The sequence below is a fragment of the Xylocopa sonorina genome, chromosome 7, assembly GCF_050948175.1.
Source record: "Xylocopa sonorina isolate GNS202 chromosome 7, iyXylSono1_principal, whole genome shotgun sequence".
In the NCBI taxonomy this organism is placed as follows: Eukaryota; Metazoa; Arthropoda; class Insecta; order Hymenoptera; family Apidae; genus Xylocopa; species Xylocopa sonorina.
Window position 1 is genome coordinate 13,340,587 of NC_135199.1, and position 22,697 is coordinate 13,363,283.

General features: G+C 39.7%; 2 protein-coding genes across 3 annotated transcripts; both read right to left on the reverse strand.

The window, feature by feature from the left end:
- Window positions 1-482: 482 nt before the first annotated feature.
- Window positions 483-19,904, reverse strand: L(1)g0289 (plexin domain containing lethal (1) G0289). Of its 2 annotated transcripts, XM_076898512.1 has the most exons (9): window positions 19,585-19,904; window positions 19,247-19,438; window positions 3,626-4,119; window positions 3,188-3,526; window positions 2,887-3,079; window positions 2,570-2,779; window positions 2,013-2,408; window positions 1,616-1,752; window positions 483-1,518 (listed from the first exon to the last, which is right to left on the reverse strand). In XM_076898512.1, the coding sequence occupies exons 2-9, from the start codon at window positions 19,371-19,373 to the stop codon at window positions 1,450-1,452; spliced, it is 1,965 nt and encodes a 654-aa protein (XP_076754627.1). In that variant the 5' UTR covers window positions 19,374-19,438; window positions 19,585-19,904; the 3' UTR covers window positions 483-1,449. The 2 variants fall into 2 exon arrangements, with proteins under 2 accessions (XP_076754627.1, XP_076754628.1); XM_076898513.1 differs by lacking the exons at window positions 19,247-19,438; window positions 19,585-19,904 and adding an exon at window positions 4,527-4,587.
- A 427-nt stretch (window positions 19,905-20,331) lies between these two features.
- On the reverse strand, window positions 20,332-22,613 carry LOC143425385 (cilia- and flagella-associated protein 69). The gene is made up of 7 exons (XM_076898130.1): window positions 22,356-22,613; window positions 22,147-22,298; window positions 21,850-22,054; window positions 21,485-21,792; window positions 21,186-21,400; window positions 20,669-21,100; window positions 20,332-20,536 (listed from the first exon to the last, which is right to left on the reverse strand). The coding sequence occupies exons 1-7, from the start codon at window positions 22,532-22,534 to the stop codon at window positions 20,342-20,344; spliced, it is 1,686 nt and encodes a 561-aa protein (XP_076754245.1). The 5' UTR covers window positions 22,535-22,613; the 3' UTR covers window positions 20,332-20,341.
- Between the last annotated feature and the right edge of the window lie 84 nt (window positions 22,614-22,697).

A 22,697-nucleotide genomic window follows, 5' to 3' on the forward strand; every position in this document is an offset into this window, starting at 1 on the left:
TCTTCGACAAAAAGGAGATACTTAATATATCCTATGCTGCCAATAAAGATATCAAAAATATTGATTAAGGGCACCTTTCGACATTTAATTTTACTTACAATCATGTAAAAATTATATTGCTTTATCGTACTACTATATACACTGGTGATCTAATATGTTAATACATATGAATTTTTCAATGATGCCTTGTTACGTACGTTATTATTAAGTTAAGGTGCTCGTGTATTTTAAAAATCTTTTCATAAAATATATTTATATAATTATTTATATATATTTCATATATGTAGATATACTAACACACACACAACATGTACCTATACATATTCGTATTTAAAATTTAATAATGTATGAACTGTGAAACTACAGTTCACAGATATATCAGTTTATGATATTCGTTATTACATACTCATAGATTTTTAAATATTTTTTGGAATGTATTAATAAAAAGATAAGAAATAAAGAAACGTTAGAAAAAATGCTCAATTTGTAATGCAGTATAAATGCTTAAGTATCATTGAAAAACTTTTAAAAAGTTTCATCCAAACATACTATCCGAACTGTAGTTTCTACAGGCTAGATCGGAACTTGGTCGTTCAATGGTTTCTTTTTCTTTCTTTTATTAAAATATTGCTCTCCACGTCGCGTTGATTTTACATATATATGTATACATGTATGCACATACACATATATGTATATTTATTTATCTATATTTATAAACAACTACTGTAATTTATATAACGATAAAAAACGAATTCTTAAACAATAACAAAGTATACCACATGATACTAGAATCACATAAATGCTCGATATCCAGGCTAAGGATTTCTCGCCCAACTTTAACGGGCAATATGTTTATTTTACTTTGAAAACATCACGAGTGTCTCCACCTAGTTGGTAAAATAATATTGGTCTCCGTTTCTGTCTTATTATTTATCGTTCTGTTGTAATTGTAAAGAATCAGTTCACTTTTTCACGGGCAATCTTTAACGAACAATAAGTATAAACTCGTTTTTACTCGTATTTCTATAACATTAATATTACTGTACAAAATTTGGATAAACTTCCATTATTTCACGCCCGCTTAATATAATGAAGGTCACTTGAAAAAGTATCCTCTAAACTTTTGTCACTACAGTAGCTTAATTGCCATTTCTTCTGAAATAAGCGTTGTATACTTAAAATAGGTAATTTAGAACTTGAAATACTTGTTTTCTCCTCAACGTAATCTAAATATATTGATTATAATTGGAAACGATATTCTTTTTAGACTATATCAACAGATAGGTTTTATGCGTTTGTATATGGCAATTAACAGAGCGACACGTGCGTTATTGCAGGCAACCCGTTCCGTACATAAACTTGCAGACTTGATAGAGTGTATATTTAATAGGAAGGATTCGGTCCGACAGTTCTGTACTAACTGCTGACTGCGTTTCGATTACACGTCCATCACATATGAATCGTTGCTGCCGTATAACGTGCTTCTCCTCTTCGCCAACTCCACTGACTTGGTCGGTACTGTTTAAAGAAAAAGAAAAAAAAAAGAAAAAAAAATCCAATTATTCGAAACATGGTATCTCTTTTGTTTTTTTAAAGATAATACCACACTTCTTACCCTAATTAACATTTGCCCAGATGCACTATGAGGATTGCGGTAAGCATATGCAGCCCAGGCTGCTAAAGCTACGACTAAACCCACTACAAGGAGAATTCCAATAATTCCCGAAACTCCGATGTTCATATTGTCGCGAGCTAAAATTCACATTAAATTACCAGAATTTGATTAAATTATTAACGACCGAAACTAGACGATTGCAAAAAGTTATACAATACTATAGATTATATGATTATTTTTTAAATAAATAATACACGAATGCGATAAATTGAATCTTTTATTTATAAGTTTAATAATTTTATTGTCTGGTTATTTGTCATGTTTTCGTTCAATTTTTATCTTTGTCTATAATTTAGTGGCTGGACATCGTACGACGATTAGAAGCTGGGAATCTTACCACGTTCCAGAGGAGTCGAACCTGGTTTCATTTGCTTGCCACTCATTTCACTGACGGTAACAGTTTCTTCTGATTGTATGTGAGAGGAAACGTGATTATATTCTTTCTCGTGTTCCTTGCAAGTAATATTCGGGCAATTATCAACTTCTTTTATCATCCGGACGTCGCAACCTTTCAGTAGCCATTCTTGTCGCAATCTGAACGTTCCGGTGCTGCACTGATTCATTTCCGAACACCATTTACAATCGAAACCTATCATCTTCGATAAGCAATCTCTGCAGTTATCCAGTTCTAGACAGGTGGGCAATGCATTCAGATAAATTACTGTCCAATTCTTAATTTCCTGCCGATTAAAGTTTACACGATGATACTCGTAAATTGTTTTCCTGCGAATCACTGCGAGAAAGGAAAAAGAAATAGACGACTCGATTACTGATTTGTACGTCTCTACGAAAACCATTGTTCGCTTACTTTACTTTTAACCCTTTTCCATACTCCGTTACCTCAATGTACATAGAAAAGGATTAAAGATAAAGAAAGTGATACCCAATACTCACTGAACACTATTCTATCCATGATATAAGCATCGCTGAGACCGACTTTAACAGGATGCGACGTGTCTTCGATGTGTTCGACCATCAATGGAATCACAGAATATACAAACACAATGTCGCCGTTTTGATGCAGGGTTACCTGGAAAGTGAACGCACCGGCTTCCGGTTTGTCTTGTAATACTACCTTTTCCCACACAACCGTAAACGCCGTTCCTGCAATTAATCATTCTATATTAATCATATTAGACAGCGATTCGTCTATTTACAAACCAGTACCGTTTGCTTCTCTTTCTATCGTTACTTTCTTATCGGCTTCTTACCATTGTCTGCGTATTTCACGTAACTGTCGTTCGACAAACGTGTATCAAAATTCGCCATCAGCGGGGCGATATATTGAGTCGCGGCTAGCCAGCTATGAACATAATCGCCGGTGTACAGAAACCCTCCGGTGGCGATGGTGATGTTACGAACTTTATGACCGTAGAAAGGGAAATCGAATTTCAATTTGACCGTCTGTTACAGCCGACGAAGAACAAGAAGAAACGAAGGGAACATTAATTGCTTCTAAACGCATTGTTTTGTTTTTTTTTTTTAAGGACGACAGACGCGTTGATTACTCACCGCAGCTCGACGATGACTTTGACTGAGTAAAAAACTCACTTTTAAGTCCGAATGATTGTTTATGTCCACCCAGTACCTTTTCCCGACAGCCTCGTCGATGATGAACGTGCTGTTGTAATATTGATGCGTGTCGTACTCGGTCTTGGTGATGTTGTGCTGAGATAAAGTCTTATTCGTTAAATCGGAGAACTTGCTAATCGATATATCGCCGATGTTCCCATCGGAATCCTCCTTCACCGATTTCTCCGTGGATTCGACCACGGTCTCCCCATCTTTTGTCGCGGTTTTGTTGCTCTCGCTCGGCTCATTTAAAGTCTCATTGCTCGGAGAAAACGGATCCTGGGCAACAACAAATAGAAGACAATTAGAACACTTGCTATCGTCTGTCTTTTCCCCTTCTAAGATGGTGACAGGCATATACCAGCGAGAAAATCTTACCGCTAACTTGGTCGAAGTACTTTTTTCGTCAACTACCATCGAAGGCCTCGTCGAGTTCTCGTGTTTAGTTATCGAATCTGTGGCTTTCGCAGTGGCTTCATCCCCTGTTCCGCTTGCGGCCGAGGATGGGGATACAACAACGGTTGGTTCTGTCGTGTTATCGGTCACATAAGATAGATTCATCGACATGCTCGAGGCGTTCACAATCGTCTGCGGTTCTTGTTGCTGTTGCTGCGGTTGTGCTTGCGACTCCGGCTGCTGCGACACAACTTGTTGCTGCGGCTGCTGGTGTTGTTCTTGCTGTTGTTGTTGCTCGTGAGTCGCGAGCGATTGATCTGTCGGGGGAATTGATTTTTCATCCGCTGCGCGACGGTATCTTTGATTCGCCTGTTCATTTCTGGCTGTGTCTCCATCGGAGAGGGAGGAGAATTCGATCGGTCCATAATCGTGCGACCGACGTCCTATCGCATGTTCTAACTCGTAATAATGATAATCTACGAACACACGAATAAGATATCGATTAAATTTCGGTTGGGTAATTTATTTCCACAGCGCGTCTCGTCAAACGACAATTCGAATCAATTTATTGTAAGGTCGTATAGATATACTCGGAGGTTCGTTCGCAAAAGAGGTCAGTACTGGTCCAGATCAGTATAAATTCCAACTATCGATACCAATGTTTCTCAATTAAAGTGGCCCGCGTTCGTCCTTCGCTCTCGCCGCCATCTTTAGTTACACAATAACACGAATAAACAAGCTACGCGACAAAGATCCGCAAAAGTTTCGAATTCCTCTTTCTTCGAAAGTGGAAAGAGCGGAACGTGTAACGAAGAACAGGATGCCAGTCGGTCGTAACAAACTATCGCGACAGGATACAGCAATAATTGGCGATCCAACGTACATATAGTCGGGAATGTAGCAAGCTTGACGTCAGTATAAATTTTCATGCTCTGAAAGCTGGCTCGATTAAACGTTCAACTCTCGATCGTTCCCTGTCCCCCACAGACTCTAAAGAGACGCCAATTTATTCGTGCGTCGTTAGCCTTTATTCGGCCGCGTACAGCAAGCCACGCTTCTCGACGAAAATACACTTGTCCGACCGCGGCGTTCCCCTGATTCTTATCCGAGACTACGTAGAACACCGGTTCTACGATTTTTAATTGTATTCAGGGTGATTGGCATTTCAGGCATTCGGGAGTTCGATAACACGAGCGAACAATAAGAATCTTGGATCGATCGAATCGATAAAGAAATTTCGAATTCTAACAACGTCGCCTTGGCTGTACAAGAGGATCGCGTCGTCTCGTCGCCGGACAAGTGTTTCCCCCTGGCGAACGTTCCCACAAACGGACAGTCGAATGGTGCTATAAAACGTTATTCAAAATGACCCTCGAAACTTTCCAGTACAATTGACACTTTTAACGATTAGCTAGATCTAATCGAGGTTATGTGGTTAACGAGAAACGGAAATCTTGGCAGCCCCCGCTACTCGACACCGCGTTTTTTGTTATGTGGCGTCGTTTAACTGCCACAAAACTGTTCCTGTTATACTACCCTATCTTCAGCAGTGGAGAAGTATACTCGCAATTTATAAGTGCTCGATTCCCCGGCATGAGGCGAAGTCGAAACGAGTGACAGGTGAAAATTAGCTTCTTGTCGTGTATCGTATATCAAGTAAACCTCGCGTTCACCTCGCGCTACATTTTTTTAAGGGATTCGATCGATCTGATCAACTGGAATTCTTAAATTCTACTTTGTTGAAAAGTTGTGGAGAGAAACGTTTTCAGAATCCACTGGAATTGTTACGCAGTACGTTGGATGGGTAAGCGGACAGCTTGTAAAACAACGATCGCTATACCATTGCGCGCTGCTAACCTTTGTTCATCGCGTATCGGAAGGTATCGATCGTGAACGGCGAAGGTCGACGACACAAAAAGGGATCGTCGTTAACGCGGTCTCCTAACAAACGACATAAAAATCTCTTACGGTTGATTAAAATTTCTTGTAAGAGAGCACGTGTTTCGTATGAAAATATTCCTAAGCAAAATATATTATGCAATTGGAGATAGATTGCTGTCACAAGCAATTGTACCGTAAGTCTGATATCCAGAGAGGACGAAAGTGACGCGTATAAAACATTTTATCTACGATACGATTACCAAGATACATCGTGTGTCTGCGTAAATTGAAAGTTTACATTGCACGCGACCATGTTGGTAACTACACGGCGCCGATGTCTGGAAGACCTCCTGCACGTGTATCCATAGAAGGAGAGACCATGGCAATGCAACATCTGTCGAATAATAGTTCTTCAAGCTTTGTTTAGCAACGGCCTTCACTTCTCTCGAATATTCTTTCTTTAACTGTTTTCGTGGCTCTGAGTCTCTTGTCTAAACGATACTAATTCGATCGCAAAAAGTGGAACGCGTTTTCACAATTTATCGAACGCGGAATATTTAGAAATGTATCGAAAACGGCTCGTAAAAGATTTCTCGTGCACACTCGAGCGTTCTACAACACGAAGTTAGTTGCGACTGTTAGCCGAGTACTGACTGGCAATGTCAATGTTATGGCTCTACCGTAGTATAGCATAAATATTTATATAGCTAATACAAATGTTAGGATTTAGAGATCGTGAACCTTCGTTTAGAACGAACGATCGATTGTATATACACGCGTTCTTTTTTAAACAATTATTTTCAGAAGATAAAGATAAGTTACGGCGTTACGAATTCAAGATTAATATAACGGAATCATTACTAAACATCCTTCCTGCATCACGGCCAATTTAACTGCGTTTGCGAAACTGAACATCCGCTTTCGACGTCGAATCGTCGCGACATCAATTTCCTTTGACTCGCATTTAACTGCGAATTAACCACTTCGCAATACATCCTCGATTCTTCGAATACGACTGGAAATATCAATAAATTGACCTCGATTATTTTTCACTACTTAATTCTTGTATACTGTATACATTCTTGTTTTATGTACACGAAAGTATCAAGTTTCAAGTAGCTACAGGCGCAGGAGTCACGAGATAATAAGCAACGTATCGCAAAACTCGGTATTATTCGTTAGTTAGCGTTAATTATTTAAATGACGCTTAATTTTGCTGGAAGCAACATGCTTGCGCTGATACGCGTTTACGTCTTTCATGCTCAACCGCTTAACGAGCAATCACATAATTACGGTGTCGTCCAATTACACGATCGTATAATAAATTATTCACCGACTTATTACATAACAGTCTCAAACATTCGACTGCGCCACGATTCATTTTAAATAATAGATACTATGTAAATGGGTGTTAATTATCTGGTGCCAAGAAAGAACCAGGTACCGTAAGATTATAAGGAAATAAATTCTAATATGCAATGCAAAATAGTTTCCTTATGGAATAGTAGCTTCTTACGGTAAAACTTCGTGCAACTCCAAGATTTTTTTATCCTTCAAAGATTTCAACAAAGTTAGAGAATCTCATTTGTAGCTACACGAAACGTAGTTACTTCCCTAACGAAGCTGTTCGCCAGTTACACATGCGTATACTTTGGTTCCTTGGTTGCGAACCTTTCCGTCTTGTATCGACTTATCTACCTAGGTTGTGTCTATTCATTCACAAAGACGATAGTCACCTACGCAATCTGTTCTCACGCTCGTGTGTATAATTCGCTAGAAATTTGCATTACACGTTCTTAGTCCGATTATCTTCCTCATTAGAATCTGAACGAGAATTTTAACCATTTTCGTACTAAGGAGTATATTTATCAGGAAAGAAATCAGAATTTATCGAATCCTATGCAGCATCGATGGAATGGAACGAACAGGGAAATAACTGGCCTGCGAACTACGTAACCGATCGTAGTTAGATCACGGTCTGTCACGGTTCGTCCTTGGACAACGTGGAATACCGAAATAATTGTTCGTTTAATCTCGATCGTACAAGAAGAAGCGATAGTGTAGTAACAAAACGTGCAGCACTTTCAAGATTTTCAAATACTTTAGATTACTACTTATCGTAACTAGGCACATATCTACATTCATTGTTAGTATTCGGTTGGTCAATCCAAACTGTTCACCTTTCGTACCAAGATCTCGTGCTGTAGGCACCGTTACGGAACACGAGATGGAGACTCGTAGATCCGTCATAGCGGAACGAGAGCAGGCTACAAATTTTGATATCGTATCATGACGCTTCTTGATACTCTGGTCTGGTTCAAGGCCGTTCGTCGGACAGAATTGTAATTGCGTCCAATTTGCCTTAAAGTTGGCGTGTCTGGTTGGCAAATGCGTACGTGCGGGGAACGCGTGGACGCGTAGAACTTGGTTCACGACGAAACCAGTTTTTAAAACGCGATGTACGATTGCTCTCACCGTCGCATACGCGACATCGCGTATCATACGGGTCCGCTCCGTGGAAATAGCTCTCCAGAGGAACTCATTCGAGAACATCTCTGCAGTTGCCTGCTTAGCTAGACACGAGCAACATTCACGCGAGCATGGTCGCGCGTAAAAAAACGATCGAGCATCCTGCGACACGTTCGAAAAACGTCGACACGTGCATCTTCTTGGCGTTGCTCGGTCACGTTCTCCGATACAGCATCCAGTCTCTCAGAACGTTTGGGAACTATTCTTACTGAAACGATTACGTGTATTTTATTTTCGTTCTGAAATCATGCACGAGATTACGAATCGATCGGTTTAAACCTCGTCGAGGAAAAGTGAGTCGGCGAAAGATTCGTACCACGCACTATTTCCTGGATCCGATACACTTTCGCTCGACGAGTTTCTACCGATTTATACGTCGTACTTGATCGAGATAAAAGCTAACACTCTGGGACTATCGCAACAACAATGAGACGACGATTTTTCGCTCATTCCAAGGAAAATTGTACAATCATTGTTATTGCTGTATATATAATCAGACCTGTACATAAATAACAACGCGTGAGAGTAATTGAGTTGAGAGTTATTAAATAATCTCGCCATCCTCTGTGTGCAAATTATTAGCAATTAACGTTTTATCGTCGCTGGTTGTTATTATTGAAAATCTCATTGTAATAAGAACACTAATCTCGAGATGTAGTAAAAAGTGCTTACGAACGCGTGAACGTTATACAATTTAAATTACCAACGTAATCGTTCAATTATGTTTGTCGATAGAGATAAGACTGTTTAGACTTACGTAAAATTCTAGCATCCGGAAATGGCACGATGCGAGCGGCTTACGTAATAGGAACTATCTCCGTTCGTCTCTTCCTTTCGGTTTCTTTCACTTTTATGTTTCCACCCGTACTAATCCTGCATAGAGTATGCGTATGCGTGACGCACGATAAATAGCGTATAGTAATCCGTTTCCTGTTTGCACATCGTTCTATAAATACTTCTCCCCTCTAAATGTCTAGAGCGTTAATTATTTAATCGAAGATCCATCGATCGTATCTGTGTCTACGTTTCGTCGTCCTGTACGGGGCAACAATTATTTCATTTCTTCCTTTATCTCGCGTATACGCGTATGTTTACCGCGAGTCAACAACGATCACGTAGAACCTGCTTGTCTTTTCGAGAACAATCGTTTTGCGAAAGTATCCATTTTAAGGAACAAGAGTTTGAAAGCATTGAAAGGGGTTTCAAAGGTAGTCGAATTCCAAGCTTTGGACCGACTGTTCGGCCAGTGGACGAGGGCCAGGTAAAAGTTACTCAACGTTCGCTCCTAAAACAGGTTGCATAGCACGGCTGTCTTTGTATTGGCTGTGCCCGTGAAGAGGTAAGGAAATCGAATTTCATTCTTTCCTATCAGCCACTATCACGAATCTCTATATTATGATGAGATACGGAACATACCGTATCTCTTTCTCTCTCTTAAACACGCACATGGTAATTGTTTTTACTGGTTTTCGTACGTCTAAGGAATTTCCGCTCGGAACCCTACTCTTCGTTTCCTCGAAAGGTTCGTAATTAAAGAGAAATTTGGTACAAAACTGGAGTTTCTACATACACAGTCAAATCTGCAAAACAGCGAAGCGAGTAATAAAGTCGGCACCACCCTACTGAAATAGCCTCTGTACATAGCCGCGTAACACTTTCCATCGGGATCAGGCCCCGGACGAATCGCAGCGGAAAGGTCGTGGGTCATTGTGGCCCGTTGTGCTTCTGCTGGTTCGTGTGCAAACGTGTGTAACGGTTCAATGACACGTGGGAAATTTTCACAACCGAGTATTTCAAGTTTGCCGCGCACGAATATGGCTCCCAAGTGTTATTTTGTCTTCCATTTTTGCGCTACAACTCCGCAACGATCTGCTACCATTCTTAAATGCCGTTTTTCGTCACGCGTGGCTCGTTTATTGGTACACAAAAGGGCTATTTGAGCGCAACGATTCGTTCGCGTTATACAGATCGTAATCTCTGGCGCTGTTATCAAAGGCTAGGAGTCGCTCAAACGCGTTCGCAATGTCCTTGTACCGCCTCGTGGCACAATTGTAGTAACTGACGCTTATAGAAAAATAATGGGATGATTTATGACCATGAAACCCTGTGCCATGGCTCGCGCGAATGTCCCCTGTACCTTACATACAACAGATAGCCGCAATTTATATGACGCGTGACCGCGAGAGGAGTTTCGACCGCCATTGTGCTCGGTTTTCCATAGCCACGTGTTGCTCTTCGCTTCAGGCACAACCCAAATAACCTGTAACGGAATCCTTCCCATTCATAGCTCTAAAGGTGCAGCTATTTATGATTGATATCTTCTAAAATTCTTCATCAAACTGTTCTAAAATGGAACATCGATAAACACTGTAATTAGAATAGCGATACCATCTTGGCGGCGTAGAATGTAATTATGAAGGTTCGTTAGAGTAGCTCGAGCACCGTGAAGAGGAGAGGCTTGTTCGACGACCGCCAGGAGACTCGTAGAAATCCCTGAAAACGCAACAGGGAGTCGCGCTAGAACGCATTGATACGGCACAAGGATTTTCAGGTCAGTGAACGACGTAACGACACGATCGTGAATGTCCCACCAGTGATTTACGAATAAGTCGATCCGTTATCGTTCTCCGATCGCTTTCTACCAGACAATTCTATCGGTTAACGCCTGTAAAATATGAATTTCGCACGACGACCGAATGAAGAGTGAAATTGCGGGAACGTACTTCGATGGGAGGGCAAAAGGAAATGACGGAGGCGAGGCAGAGTCGTACGAGGAGGGATGGAGGAAGGGCCAAAGACCTGCAACGTTTCTCTGGGGGCTCGCGTGTCGCTGTTTTCGGTGAAAGCGACCATTGTTCCTCTCGGCGTGTTTCAAGAAAGAAGAACCAGACACCACCGAGTTCGCCCCACATGTTACCCGTCCCTGACGGTATTTTAAGACATCACCGTCCCTGATCATAATCTCACATCGTTATCTAACCTTCAACTCGTGCTAGGCAAAACTAATTTAATAATTCTCAATTGAATCGAACTTCCAGTTTGCAAACTTAACATGTGTACCTAACAATTATCGCACACAAGCGAAGTTTTTTTTGCATGGAGATCTCTGCTTTCGTAACTAATATACATAACGAAGGATAGTTAGAGATAAGCTACGAATTTAGTAAGAGTTGATATCAGAAAAAGTTACTCTTATCGAGGAAGCATGTAGTCATACTTGTTAAATGATGTAAATTATATTACAAATTACGTATTTTTTATCCTGTCACCGACGGATAACGAAATAGTACCAAAAGAGAAATCGGCTGAATCACACCAGTGGATTTCTCAATAAGAACCGATTATGTTAGACTAATCTATCGACACGTATATCCATTCTGGAAGCAGGAAAAGGAAAACGTCTAAAAATTTAAGTGACTCATCGTTCGTTGACAAAGAAATTATGCCGTTAAATGAATGGATTAATTATCGTCGAGTAAAGTAAACGTTTCCGGTTCGATGCCAACTAATTCAGACGTTGACGCAACACGGCGAAAGTTTTCTCCGAGCGGAGTAATCGTTTTTAACGGTTACGGCCGCGTCTTGGAAAAATGGTTTCTTTCACGGTTTTGAATTCACCATACGATACATACTTAATTCTATACTCGTGATTTCGTTGGAAAACGCAGCTATCCTGTTGCATCGCGTCGCGTCCAACGGACAGGAGTCAGATAAAAAAAAAAAAAACAGAAAGTGCGAGTCGATAAATTGCCAGAGGGTTTGTTCTACGCGCGCAGTAATCAAAGAAGTATACTGTGTTGCTCGTGGCTGCACAAAGGACACCTGATTTGCAATTCATGCCGCGCTAGCCCCGTCTTGTCGATCGCGCTAAAACGGTCGCCTAATAAAAACACAGAAACACTCGAACGTGTCGCTCTGATCGTGCCGATCGAACATCGCGTTCCACGTTCCTTTCGAAAAGGTTCGTATCTCACAGGGAATTCTTCGAGTTCCATTCGAGAATTTAGGCCATGTTAGGATGTAATTAGTAGAACTCGTGGTTAAATCTCATATCAGTCTCCATGCTTCAAAGGATGCTGACGTAAACGCAAGGACACGTTTTGAAATCACGAGATATCGTCTGCGGTAGTTCCGTTAGTTCGTTTGCACATCGACAGAGATAAGTTTTTCCTCGGAATTTACAGGAAACTTGTTCTTCTTTCCTCGAAATGATTATAGTTTGATGTTATGTCTAACTTGAAAAATTGCTTATACGATCGTGCATTAATCGACCACGATAATTATCACAGCGGATCAGTTCGTACGAATGCAACGAAAACGACGACGATACATTATGTGTACATGTATGCGTATCGGAAACGAGTAGTTTGTTTTATCTACGAGACGATACCATGACAGACGAGGAGTGTATCGGGTAATATTGCGTTTATGCGCATCTATATTACATGAAAACACAGATTAAAATTGTCGTTCGTCTGCCGATAGCATCATCGCATAAATAGCATTTAATATGAAGTAATAATCGTGTTAACCAACATTCAAATTAACACTAATTGGCCCCAAAGGTCATCGTTGATTCCACGTTCGTATTATTTTGCGAGCAATGCGAGTTATGAATTAATATCGGTCTTATTACAATTTTCCTATTATCGAGCATTTTTTCCACAGTTACGTAATGATTGTCCCATCTGATTAATTAAGTCGTATTAAAAGAAATGTAAATAAAATTTGTTAGTATCATCGATGAAAGATATTTCGCAGAGAATTCCATACGTGCATACATACGTACGTAAATCCAACTACACGAGGCCTTTCAATATTTAACGAGGTCGATGGACATTGACGCACACGACGTGGCCATCAACGACGCGTCGCAATGCCACTACTATATTGTCGAGCGCGCTCCAATTGATCTCGACCGCTCAACAATCAATCTCATCCACGGAAAGCGAACGGATCAAACGACTTTCGAATCTCTACAACGTTAATGTCGTAGCTTAAGATAAAAGATTGTTCCTTTCAATGTTACAGAATATCCTCGTACCTTGACTTACGCGGTACTTTTTAGATAAGTACTTTTTACACTCTTTCCTTCTTTGGTAATTATTTGAATAACGGTACGATACACTTTATACCTAATAAAGTGTAATAAATAAAATGCTACGTTCCAATGAAACTATAAATCAAGAGGCTCGATTCGAATCCAGCCGTTATATTTGTTCGAATTTCTATTGCGTAACGATCGTATCTAGCTCAAGGCGGAAAAGTAAAAACTGGGTAACGGAGAAGAAAACGCGTACCTTATTGGATAGAACTTAATCAACATGCATCGATCAAGATCGTTTGAAAAATACTCGTATCGATGTTGTTCGTGGGACGTTTATAAAGCGCTATGGAATGCGTGCCGGGCGTACGCCAGACAGAACGGAGTCTTTTTATCGAATCGTGAGCATCCGTAGTCTTGACTTGACCTTCCATTTGAAACCGCGCATTTTTATCACCCGTTGTCTCTCAAGGTTCAAAAATATGTCTCCCGCTTACCAGACGACCAACAATCCGAGTGAAAATCCTACGATATCTCGCAGTGATATAAATTCTTAAACAAATTGTTAATCGTTAAAAGATATCCTCGCTTCGATACCGCGGAGCGGTTCGTTAAATGCAAATTACTTACGTCTCCAGAGTATTGACTCAATAATCCGTGTCGAGGCTATCGGTAAGAAGCGCGTTGCGTACGTCGTTCGATAGAAATTTGACCCTTTGAATTATTTGGCGCCAACTCGCTTGTAGCTGCCAGACGATTACTTAACACGACGGCAATTACTGTTAACGTTAATCGTAACATTAATCATTTCGTCTCGTTTTGCACCATCGCCGATAGTAATCCAGCCTTTTCTTCAGCATTTCTACGTACAATACGTATTCAAGGCAGCCATGAGATAATGTCAGCGTCTGCTGAAAATAAACACGAGGAAGAGTAGTTCTAACATCGAACGATTCGGTTCATTGAAGTATCAACTCTGTATATAAAAGCGGAAGGGCTCGCGGCTACAGGACGGTGAGCTTCCGGTGAGAGAAGCCCCACGTCGTACGACACCGAGCAGCATTCTCCCTGTCTCTTCTTCGCCTACCTACCTATCAAGCGAACACGTGTAGAACGCGTGCAGACGAGTTTAACCCCAAGTCGACGAACACCTTTTAGCTTACCGAGTTCGATTGAGAGCGCAACGAACTCGAAATACTTGACAAGAAATTTTATTGTTCTTGGGCAATAAATTCGAGCGCGATACGTACGAACAGAAGACTCGATTCATCCAGAATAACGAGAAAATTTAATGTTTCTCAATTCATCGATGAAGGAAATTACTCATACCTATCGAGGGATTATAATAGAACGAACGATAACCAATTATCTCTTTTATTCGCATCGTCGAACGTCATTGGAATTATCTGTACGCGATTTATTACTTTCGTGCGTATTTAATTATGCAGAAAACGAGGTCAACGTTGGATTGTTCAGTCAGAACAAATGTTACCCGCACTCATGGTATCGCGAGAGGGACGATTAAGTCCGATACTTAATACGACATTTATCCACAATGTGGTTGACCCATAATTTGCACTAGCTTGGAAGCGACCAGTATATAAGACACGATCCAATCAAGTGTAATCAGGAGGGCCATCCGCGAAAGGAAGACTTAATGACCGTATAAAATGGGGCACGTGGGTGTTCGTCCCGAACGCTGCACCCTACTTCGAAAATTATCCTCGGCCATGCGTGGCAAACCGTGTAGCCCCGTCCAAACGACTACATTTTTCACGCTCCGCCTCTACGACGCTCGCACACCCCACCCCGACCTGACCAATTTTCAATTTATTTCCATGCTCTGATTCAAATTCCTATAATCCCAATAATAATGAGACAAACGACGAGTTTAATACGTACGCGTTATTTATCGATATTTTATCGATATTGATTAGCACCGAGACGGAGAAACGAAACTCACCAGACGTAGGAATGAATCCGCGGGGGTAGCGGCATGCGGCTAAGGTGTAGATTTACCGAAGGAAGCAGCTTAAAAGACCGTCCGTTGCGGGTATTCGTAACGTACGTTGCACCGATCGGCTAAGGAACACGATATAGGATTATGTCGCGTTACAGGCGTATTGAACGCGATATATGTACGTCGCAGAAACCGGATAGTGCGGGCGCGTGTACGCATCTTCGTGTTCGTTTCGCGGACGCGCTATTACGCTCCTCTCGTAAGTACTTTACGTTGCCAATGACGAAAAAAGATACCGCGACCAGACGCACACCTGCCTTGCTAGTGTGCGTCCAACAGCTGCACGGACCGCAGACTCCACCCTTCTTTTACAAAACTGCTTCAGTTTTTCTTTCACTATTTAACCCACTCTGTAACCATTCAGTTTCTCGAATACCGCGCGCATATGTTTCAGTTTTGCACGATAAATCCATCCGGCCATCAAATATTTCTCTTCACCTGCTCGACTCTTGGCTCGACTGCAGATAAATAGCGCTTATGGTGTGACACAGATGAGTGTTTCTAAACGCAATGGAAGAGAGCCAAAAGAAAATTGCCCAATATTTGCAACGCGATGTTTTCAGCTGATAGCGCGAAGACAGAAATACATGTCTGCAGAAGGCTACGCAATTTTTTATAACCTTTCGTCCTGAAATTGAAATGGGACAAACCGCTCGTTACTCGATACCTTTCATGCTAGTCACGCGAATTCCGTCTGAACTTGCTGAATCGATCGTGCTCTTTCCAACAAAGGTAGAAACGCTTCTGCCTTCTTCAATATCAGCGGTATAATGTAACAGCGATTTCAGCGTTATTGAAAATTATTTTTTCATCGAGAAATATCACTTTTCGCTGTTGCGAATCGACAGACTTCGGGCACACCTTCGACCATCGATTCATCCGTCGACTAAGTCGACCTTTCTCGAACGTTTCATAGGACGTGCTTGCATTGTATTTCTATACCATACCACGCACCAATTACGAAAAGAAACTTTTGTAGCGAATGCAACGAGCAAACGGAGCGCGGTCTGCCTTGCAATTAACGAAATGCTAATATTAGGGAGAACGATTATTCGAATTAACAAAGCAGTCCGATATCGACTGAGAGGATGGCTCCATTCTTCGTAGATATATGAATTTAGCCGTACGTATTGCCAAGAAATCCAGATGGTTCCTATTTTTAGTTAGAACGCGACGGGAATAGCACAAGCGTCAATCCGAAGGACTAATTCGAGGAGAACGTTGAACTTTCGATGTCGATGCCGTTAGAAATATGACGATAGATATGATTCATGGATAAGTTTATCTAACGACTGTCATGTTAACTGCGCTATGTTATCGTTTCGTAAATATGATGGTAAACGGAGCATGCGAACGAAAAAATGGACCGAACGCGAAAGAAATACCCGAACATGGAAACAGATTGATAAAAACCTTTTTAACGACGAAATCGAGATACTGTTTTTTTCGTACAGTTTACATTTAACCGCTTTATATCTCTGATGCAGTATCTTTGATAAGACGGCAAATATAATTTGATACGTCAAATATTAATCGCAACAGTAATTCTATTTTTAGAAGAAAAGTCCTTAGCGGTTCCTCGTTTGTTCCTCACCATCTTGCATACTGCACTACTCCGTTAATTCGACGAATAAATAATACACTATCGAAAAATAACATATCTTTTTCCACATGCAAAACCGTGAGTACATATATATAAAATGACGCAGAGTCCTATTGTTGTTCTAATTGCCTGTACAGCCTTGAAACATGCGAGCGTGTCGCGGTCGATCGAAAGAGGAGAGTGTGCTCTGCTTGGAAAGCGCAATCCCGCTTTTCCACCGGCAGCGAGAGGATCGGTAGGACTTTGCAGTCTTTTGTGCCGACAATTTCGACTTGTTTCACGCGAGTACCCACTCGTCACGCCTCCTCTGCGGCTCAGTTCCGATCGAGAACCGCATAATGACCGTGTTGTTGATTGTCACCGCGAAAACCACTCGAAACAAACGCTGCGCTAACGCTACTCGTACAAGCACCCTTTTTATCCCGACGAGAGTTCCGAGAAGGGGCCTTCGAGAACCGGGGCACAGGAAAAAATAATGAAACCGATGAGGCAATCGAGTCCCTACACCACCGTCCCATCGTTTCGTGGACGTGTGAACCTGTATACGATTGCCGCCGCCTTATGAAATAGGTTCGTCACGATTCCCGGCTATCGTACATGTTCTTTCGCCAAGAGAGTCAAGTATTTTGCTACATCTTATAGGCTGTACTCAAGGATTGCTGGTGCCCCTTAGCAAATGTACTAAAATCGAAAACCAAAACGTTAACATACGTTAATAAGCCATGACGCCTAAATGGACATAACAGAATTATAGTTTTCCACGCTACATACCCTACCACTGTTACTTGGTAGCATAGAATTATGCCTTCATCCATCTTCCTATTGATATGAATACAAAATTTTACTTCTACACACGTACTACTCGAACGAAGATATATTGCCAACCAGAAATTGTAGCTTATGATATGTACTGATGATAGAATAATTTATCGACTTTTTCAAAGAAATATAAAGCGAATTGCAAACATTATAGCTTCGCTGAACATATATAAAAGAACTCAGTGCAAATATAAATGAACGACTAATGGCACTTTAATGCGATATCCAATAAAAAGATAGAGTTGGAATGGAAAAATAATGGTGGAAGTAAAGGACGAGATGACGTATGCATATCAAATTCCGAATGGAATAGAAATCATAGTAATTGGCAGTAAATGTACGGATACACCATTGCTGGGATGCGAATCTTCCGCGATTCGTTCAGTTAAGCAAAAAAATGAAATACAGCAATGCTAAGTCACGGCATAAAAAATACTAAACGTTCGGTGAAACGCGGAAAAAATAACATATGGTCCGATATACCCGTTACATCGTACTTATCAGGTCGTAAACGGAATGAAATACGTCAGTATATTTGAACGTATGACGTTCGAAATAAAATTCTTCAAAAAATCAGGAGAAACTGAGACAAGAATAGCGGATCTCGATAACCTCTCGATCTGCCATTTCAAAAATGCCAATTATCATCCAATACGTGCACGAATATTCAACACGTTGTTGACACACAACACGGTACTTGGAAATCCTGCGCTCTTGTTTTCCGCGTCTATCTTCGCTTAACCAGACGGTAGACGGTCACACTGGCTAGTTATTATTGTTGCTAAATCGAAACGCACCCCACCTCTATTCTCCCACTTTGGATACATGGAGGATACTTTCATAAAACTATGTATACATATACATATTTACCTATACATTCCAGCTAAAGTAGAAAGTAATCCGCAACATGTATTTCGAGAAAACTAACCCGCGACTGTTTTCCTAATGGCCGACGCTACAGTATAACGAGAAAGGTTAATGACTCGAAAAAATTGGCGGCGCGACCGATCGAACGGGATCAAGTGACAAACAGAAAAGAACAACGCACATCGTTGACCGCTGATGGATCGCATTATCCTCAAACAAATTTCCTTCTTCAAATATCGAAATTACTTTCTTTCATATACTGTATACTGTGATATCGAATAATTATATAATAACAATAACAGTGTACTTCCCCCACCCCTAGCTATAATGATAATAGATAATAATAAACAGAGAAAGAGGAATATATTCAGAAACAAATAGAAAAGAGCAGACTTACATCTGTAACAAAACTATAAAAAAAATGCTGAATATTTCTTTAAATGATAAGAAATAAGTTGTCTTCGAAGCCGAGTTAAATGGTAGACGAATCACTGTTTCACAGAATACGCGCACCCAGCAGTCACTGCGACGATGAAGAATAGAAAGGACGAAGACAGGAATTTCTTGAAAGAAGATAATCACTCTTCGTGAAATTACGTAGTAATACGCGTAGCAAGTAGCGTACATTCCAGTTTCTCCATCGTACCTTCAACGAGGGAATATTTTCTTTCCTCTTTCCCTCTTTTTCTCGATTGTTCCTTTCTTATTCAATTCCGAAGCAGATAATCTCCGCGAGTGTCTTTTCCCCTTAACTATTTACGACGCGACTTTTTCCTTCATCGAGCGAGTTGGTAAGAAGTAGTCCTTTTCAGCAATAGGTGCAACAAGTTGAAAACTCACTGAGCTCGTTGTCCGCCAGGCTCGAACCGAGATGCTCGAATACACAGAAGACCAGCAACAGGATGTACAGCCATCGTCGAGGAGCTCCTTCACAGCCACGGTTAAAGCACCACTGTTCACACGCCATATTTACGAAGCTGCTAAAACTCCTCTGCGCTACACGAATATAAATCCGTAGGCTTCGTGTCCCGTCTGCCTCCCGCGGCGAACAAGACGATGACGGGAAATGGACAAAGAAAGGAGGATATGAAAGACAACAGAGACAAAGTAAGAAATAATAGGTAAAGAGCGAATCGGTGACGATTAAAACCGATCGATGTGAAATATACGATGCTTACCGAAGGGAAACGATCGAAACGTTTGAGAAATTGCAAATGATAAGACGGTATACGGCTCGCTTTCTATAAACGTTCACCGCGGTACTCACAAATGTCACCGAAAAAATCTGTTAGGCAACGTTAATTTGTTTGAACGCGAACACGCGCAGCTTATACGGGAATTCCTGTTTCTTTCGCGAAGAGGCACGAACTGTGCGCGAGAAGGCCAGACAGGCAGCCGAGGACTTTGTTCAGACACGTCTTTAAACCGGTACCGGACGGACGAGGATGACGATTGCTTGCGGCAGGAACGGCATGTTGGCTCTTACTGGCTCACCACCGCGTTCTTCGCTCGCTTTCCTGCCAGAGTTTCCGCTACGTTATCTAGATAATGAATCTGGAATCGACATAATGGCGGAACCAATCATATCATCGCTAATACTTAAACATTTCTTTTTCATATATTTCGAATACTGTTGTCACCCCCTGCAAAAGATTTTCAATTTTTTTTATCGATTTATCGATGTTACGTATTTTCGATTGCTAAGGACCTTTTATGATGATGATGTGCAAACAAGAGATTCAATACTTATGCCAATCTTTTATGCTTAACGTAATGTAAAATGAATATTTTTGTTTTATATAAATTTCTCTTTATTGCCTTCTCTCACATCTCTTAAAATATATAAATATCATTTACGTCAGCAATGAAGACCTCTGCAGTCTTTAAAGATGATAATGCGTGCCTTATTGGAGTAAAACTTGAATTGTTACAAAATTATTCGTTTTTATCAAATTCTTCCATGCGAGGAAAACAAGTACTTGATAAAGAGGCCACAGATAATATGGAATACCTCTCGTCAGAAATAGAAGAATCAGAAGAAGAAATAGAAACAGGCTCCAATTTCGTGTAACTTAAATGTGAATTTGGTTTTATATCACTGCTTATTATTTGATATTGATTAAAGATAGCCTATATATAAACAATACAAAGATAGAACAAAGTTTAAACATGTATGTACATTAGATATACATGTATACTTTAAGAAAAAGAATATCAAAAATAATGTGGACAATTTAAATTGAGTGCAAGCACTTTATTTACCGTAACCATTGGTTTATCTTGAAATGTTCTATAGCAATTTGCAGCATCTGAATCTTGTGGAAACTTTAAAGCTGAATTAACTTGTTGTATTTGTTCATATTTCTTTTTTAGCATATACGATCTATCTGTTGTTCTGTGTATGTACTCTAACTCGTCAAATGCATCTAGTGCTAAAACAAGCTTAGCATCACGGATCCTTGCATATTCATCCTTCTCTTCTATTTCTTCTTCCTTCTCGATAGATTGTATTATTCTATTTTGCCTCTCTTTAGCCAACGAACCCAACAAATAATAACGTTGTGTCATCAAAAATAGTGCTTGACCATCCATTCCAAGTGGAGTAATACCAACTTGTTCAAAGTATTTAGATACTTCTATCCATACCTGACCTAATTTCAATGCAAAATACAATTCTATCACAGATATTGTGATCTGAAAACATATTGTGCACAGATAAATCATGTTAAGTATTCATTACTAACACATTAAAATTCAATAAATATAATGCACAACTCACACGATCTTCCACTGAAAGATTAGCGTGTAATATTTTATAATGTTCCTTTGCCATTTTGTATCTCTCGTTATCCCTTTCAATTATCTTGCAAATACTATATATTTTTGATCTGACTGAACCAATCATATCAGTTATCGCTGGACTACTACCTTTATCTAACTTTCTATGATAGGTATCTAACCACTGCTTGTTACCCATTTGAGGCAATTCCTCATCTATTAGGTAATAAACAATATATTCAACTATTTAAAAGGATGCAACGTTATTATGGATTAACTCAAGTTATCTAGTTAGTTTGCCTTTAACAGTGCCATCCACATTTCTTTTTACTTTAAGCCGTATTTCTTCTTCCCTCCATATATTTGCTAGCAAAGACATTAATCCTGTTCTCTTGTCAATTCCCCTCCATGTACATAAAAATGGGCCGCAAAAAAAGTTATCACACATGTCGGTCAAGATAGCAAGAAATAAACAACGAGAGTAATATGGGGCAATCTCAATGATATCAAGAATAATATATATTGCTCCATACTGAACAAATTTTTCAAGACTTTTAAAATTCCATACTATACATTTCCAAATGTACGAACCTATGGCTAACAAAAGGCTAACAGAATTGTTTATATAGTAGTGTCCTGACTTTGTTGCTACAAACATATATTACCGTTGATCTATTTGATATTCCTGATCTTTCTGATATAAACATTGAAAAAGCAATTCCATAGTAAATGTAATGCTATGATCTCCGTATATTTCTTGATAAAATGTTTGTTTTTCCATAAGTTTTTCTGTCGATATCAATGCCAATGTTAAAAGTCTTTGTACCCTCATTGTCATTTTATTCCATTTCAAAATATTATTAATAAGTTCTATAATATGTTAAAGATATGATAGTGTTACTTTACATGTAAATAAAAGATAGTTAGCATTTATGTAGCAAGTATAAAGATAAAAAACTAACTAATGAGTAATAATATAATTCCATATTCTCGAAAGCATTCTAGTAAATATATATTATCGCTCAGAATAATTATGCAAATTGTTTTTGTGCAAGTTGTTATTACTTCCACATTGATATTTACATCTAAACACCATTCTAGCAGCATATACAACCTATAAAATCTTTAAATATATTTTGCATGATAAGAATAGAGAACCATATTTATCTACCTAGTACTACCATCATATTTCATAAATTCTTTTGGCATTTTTGGTGCTAATATAGACAAAACATTCATAGCGTGCAACCATAAATCCCAAAATTGTGATACATTCCAGGATATTTTTGTTTCTACTGTACTTGGATTGATCATTTGTAGTATAGTTTCCATCAATTTTCTCTGCTCCATTAACTATGATAAACAAGTGTTGTAATGTATTAAAATATTTTTAATAATTCATATGTTAATATGGAACCACATAATAATAAGATAATATATTACAAGAATACAGGCATCAACTTCTGCTAGATGCACGACAATTAATAGTAAAATTTTTTCAAAGTATAAATCT

What these genes read in the sequence shown, in the direction of transcription:
- LOC143425385 (XM_076898130.1), bottom strand. Translation starts at nt 22,534, where the DNA reads ATGGAGCAGAGAAAATTGATGGAAACTATACTACAAATGATCAATCCA. An exon ending in AAATATGATGGTAGTACTAG is followed by an intron (nt 22,299 to 22,355) that starts GTAGATAAATAT and finishes AAGATTTTATAG; the next exon opens with GTTGTATATGCTGCTAGAAT. An exon ending in TGTGGATGGCACTGTTAAAG is followed by an intron (nt 21,401 to 21,484) that starts GCAAACTAACTA and finishes ATTACCTAATAG; the next exon opens with ATGAGGAATTGCCTCAAATG.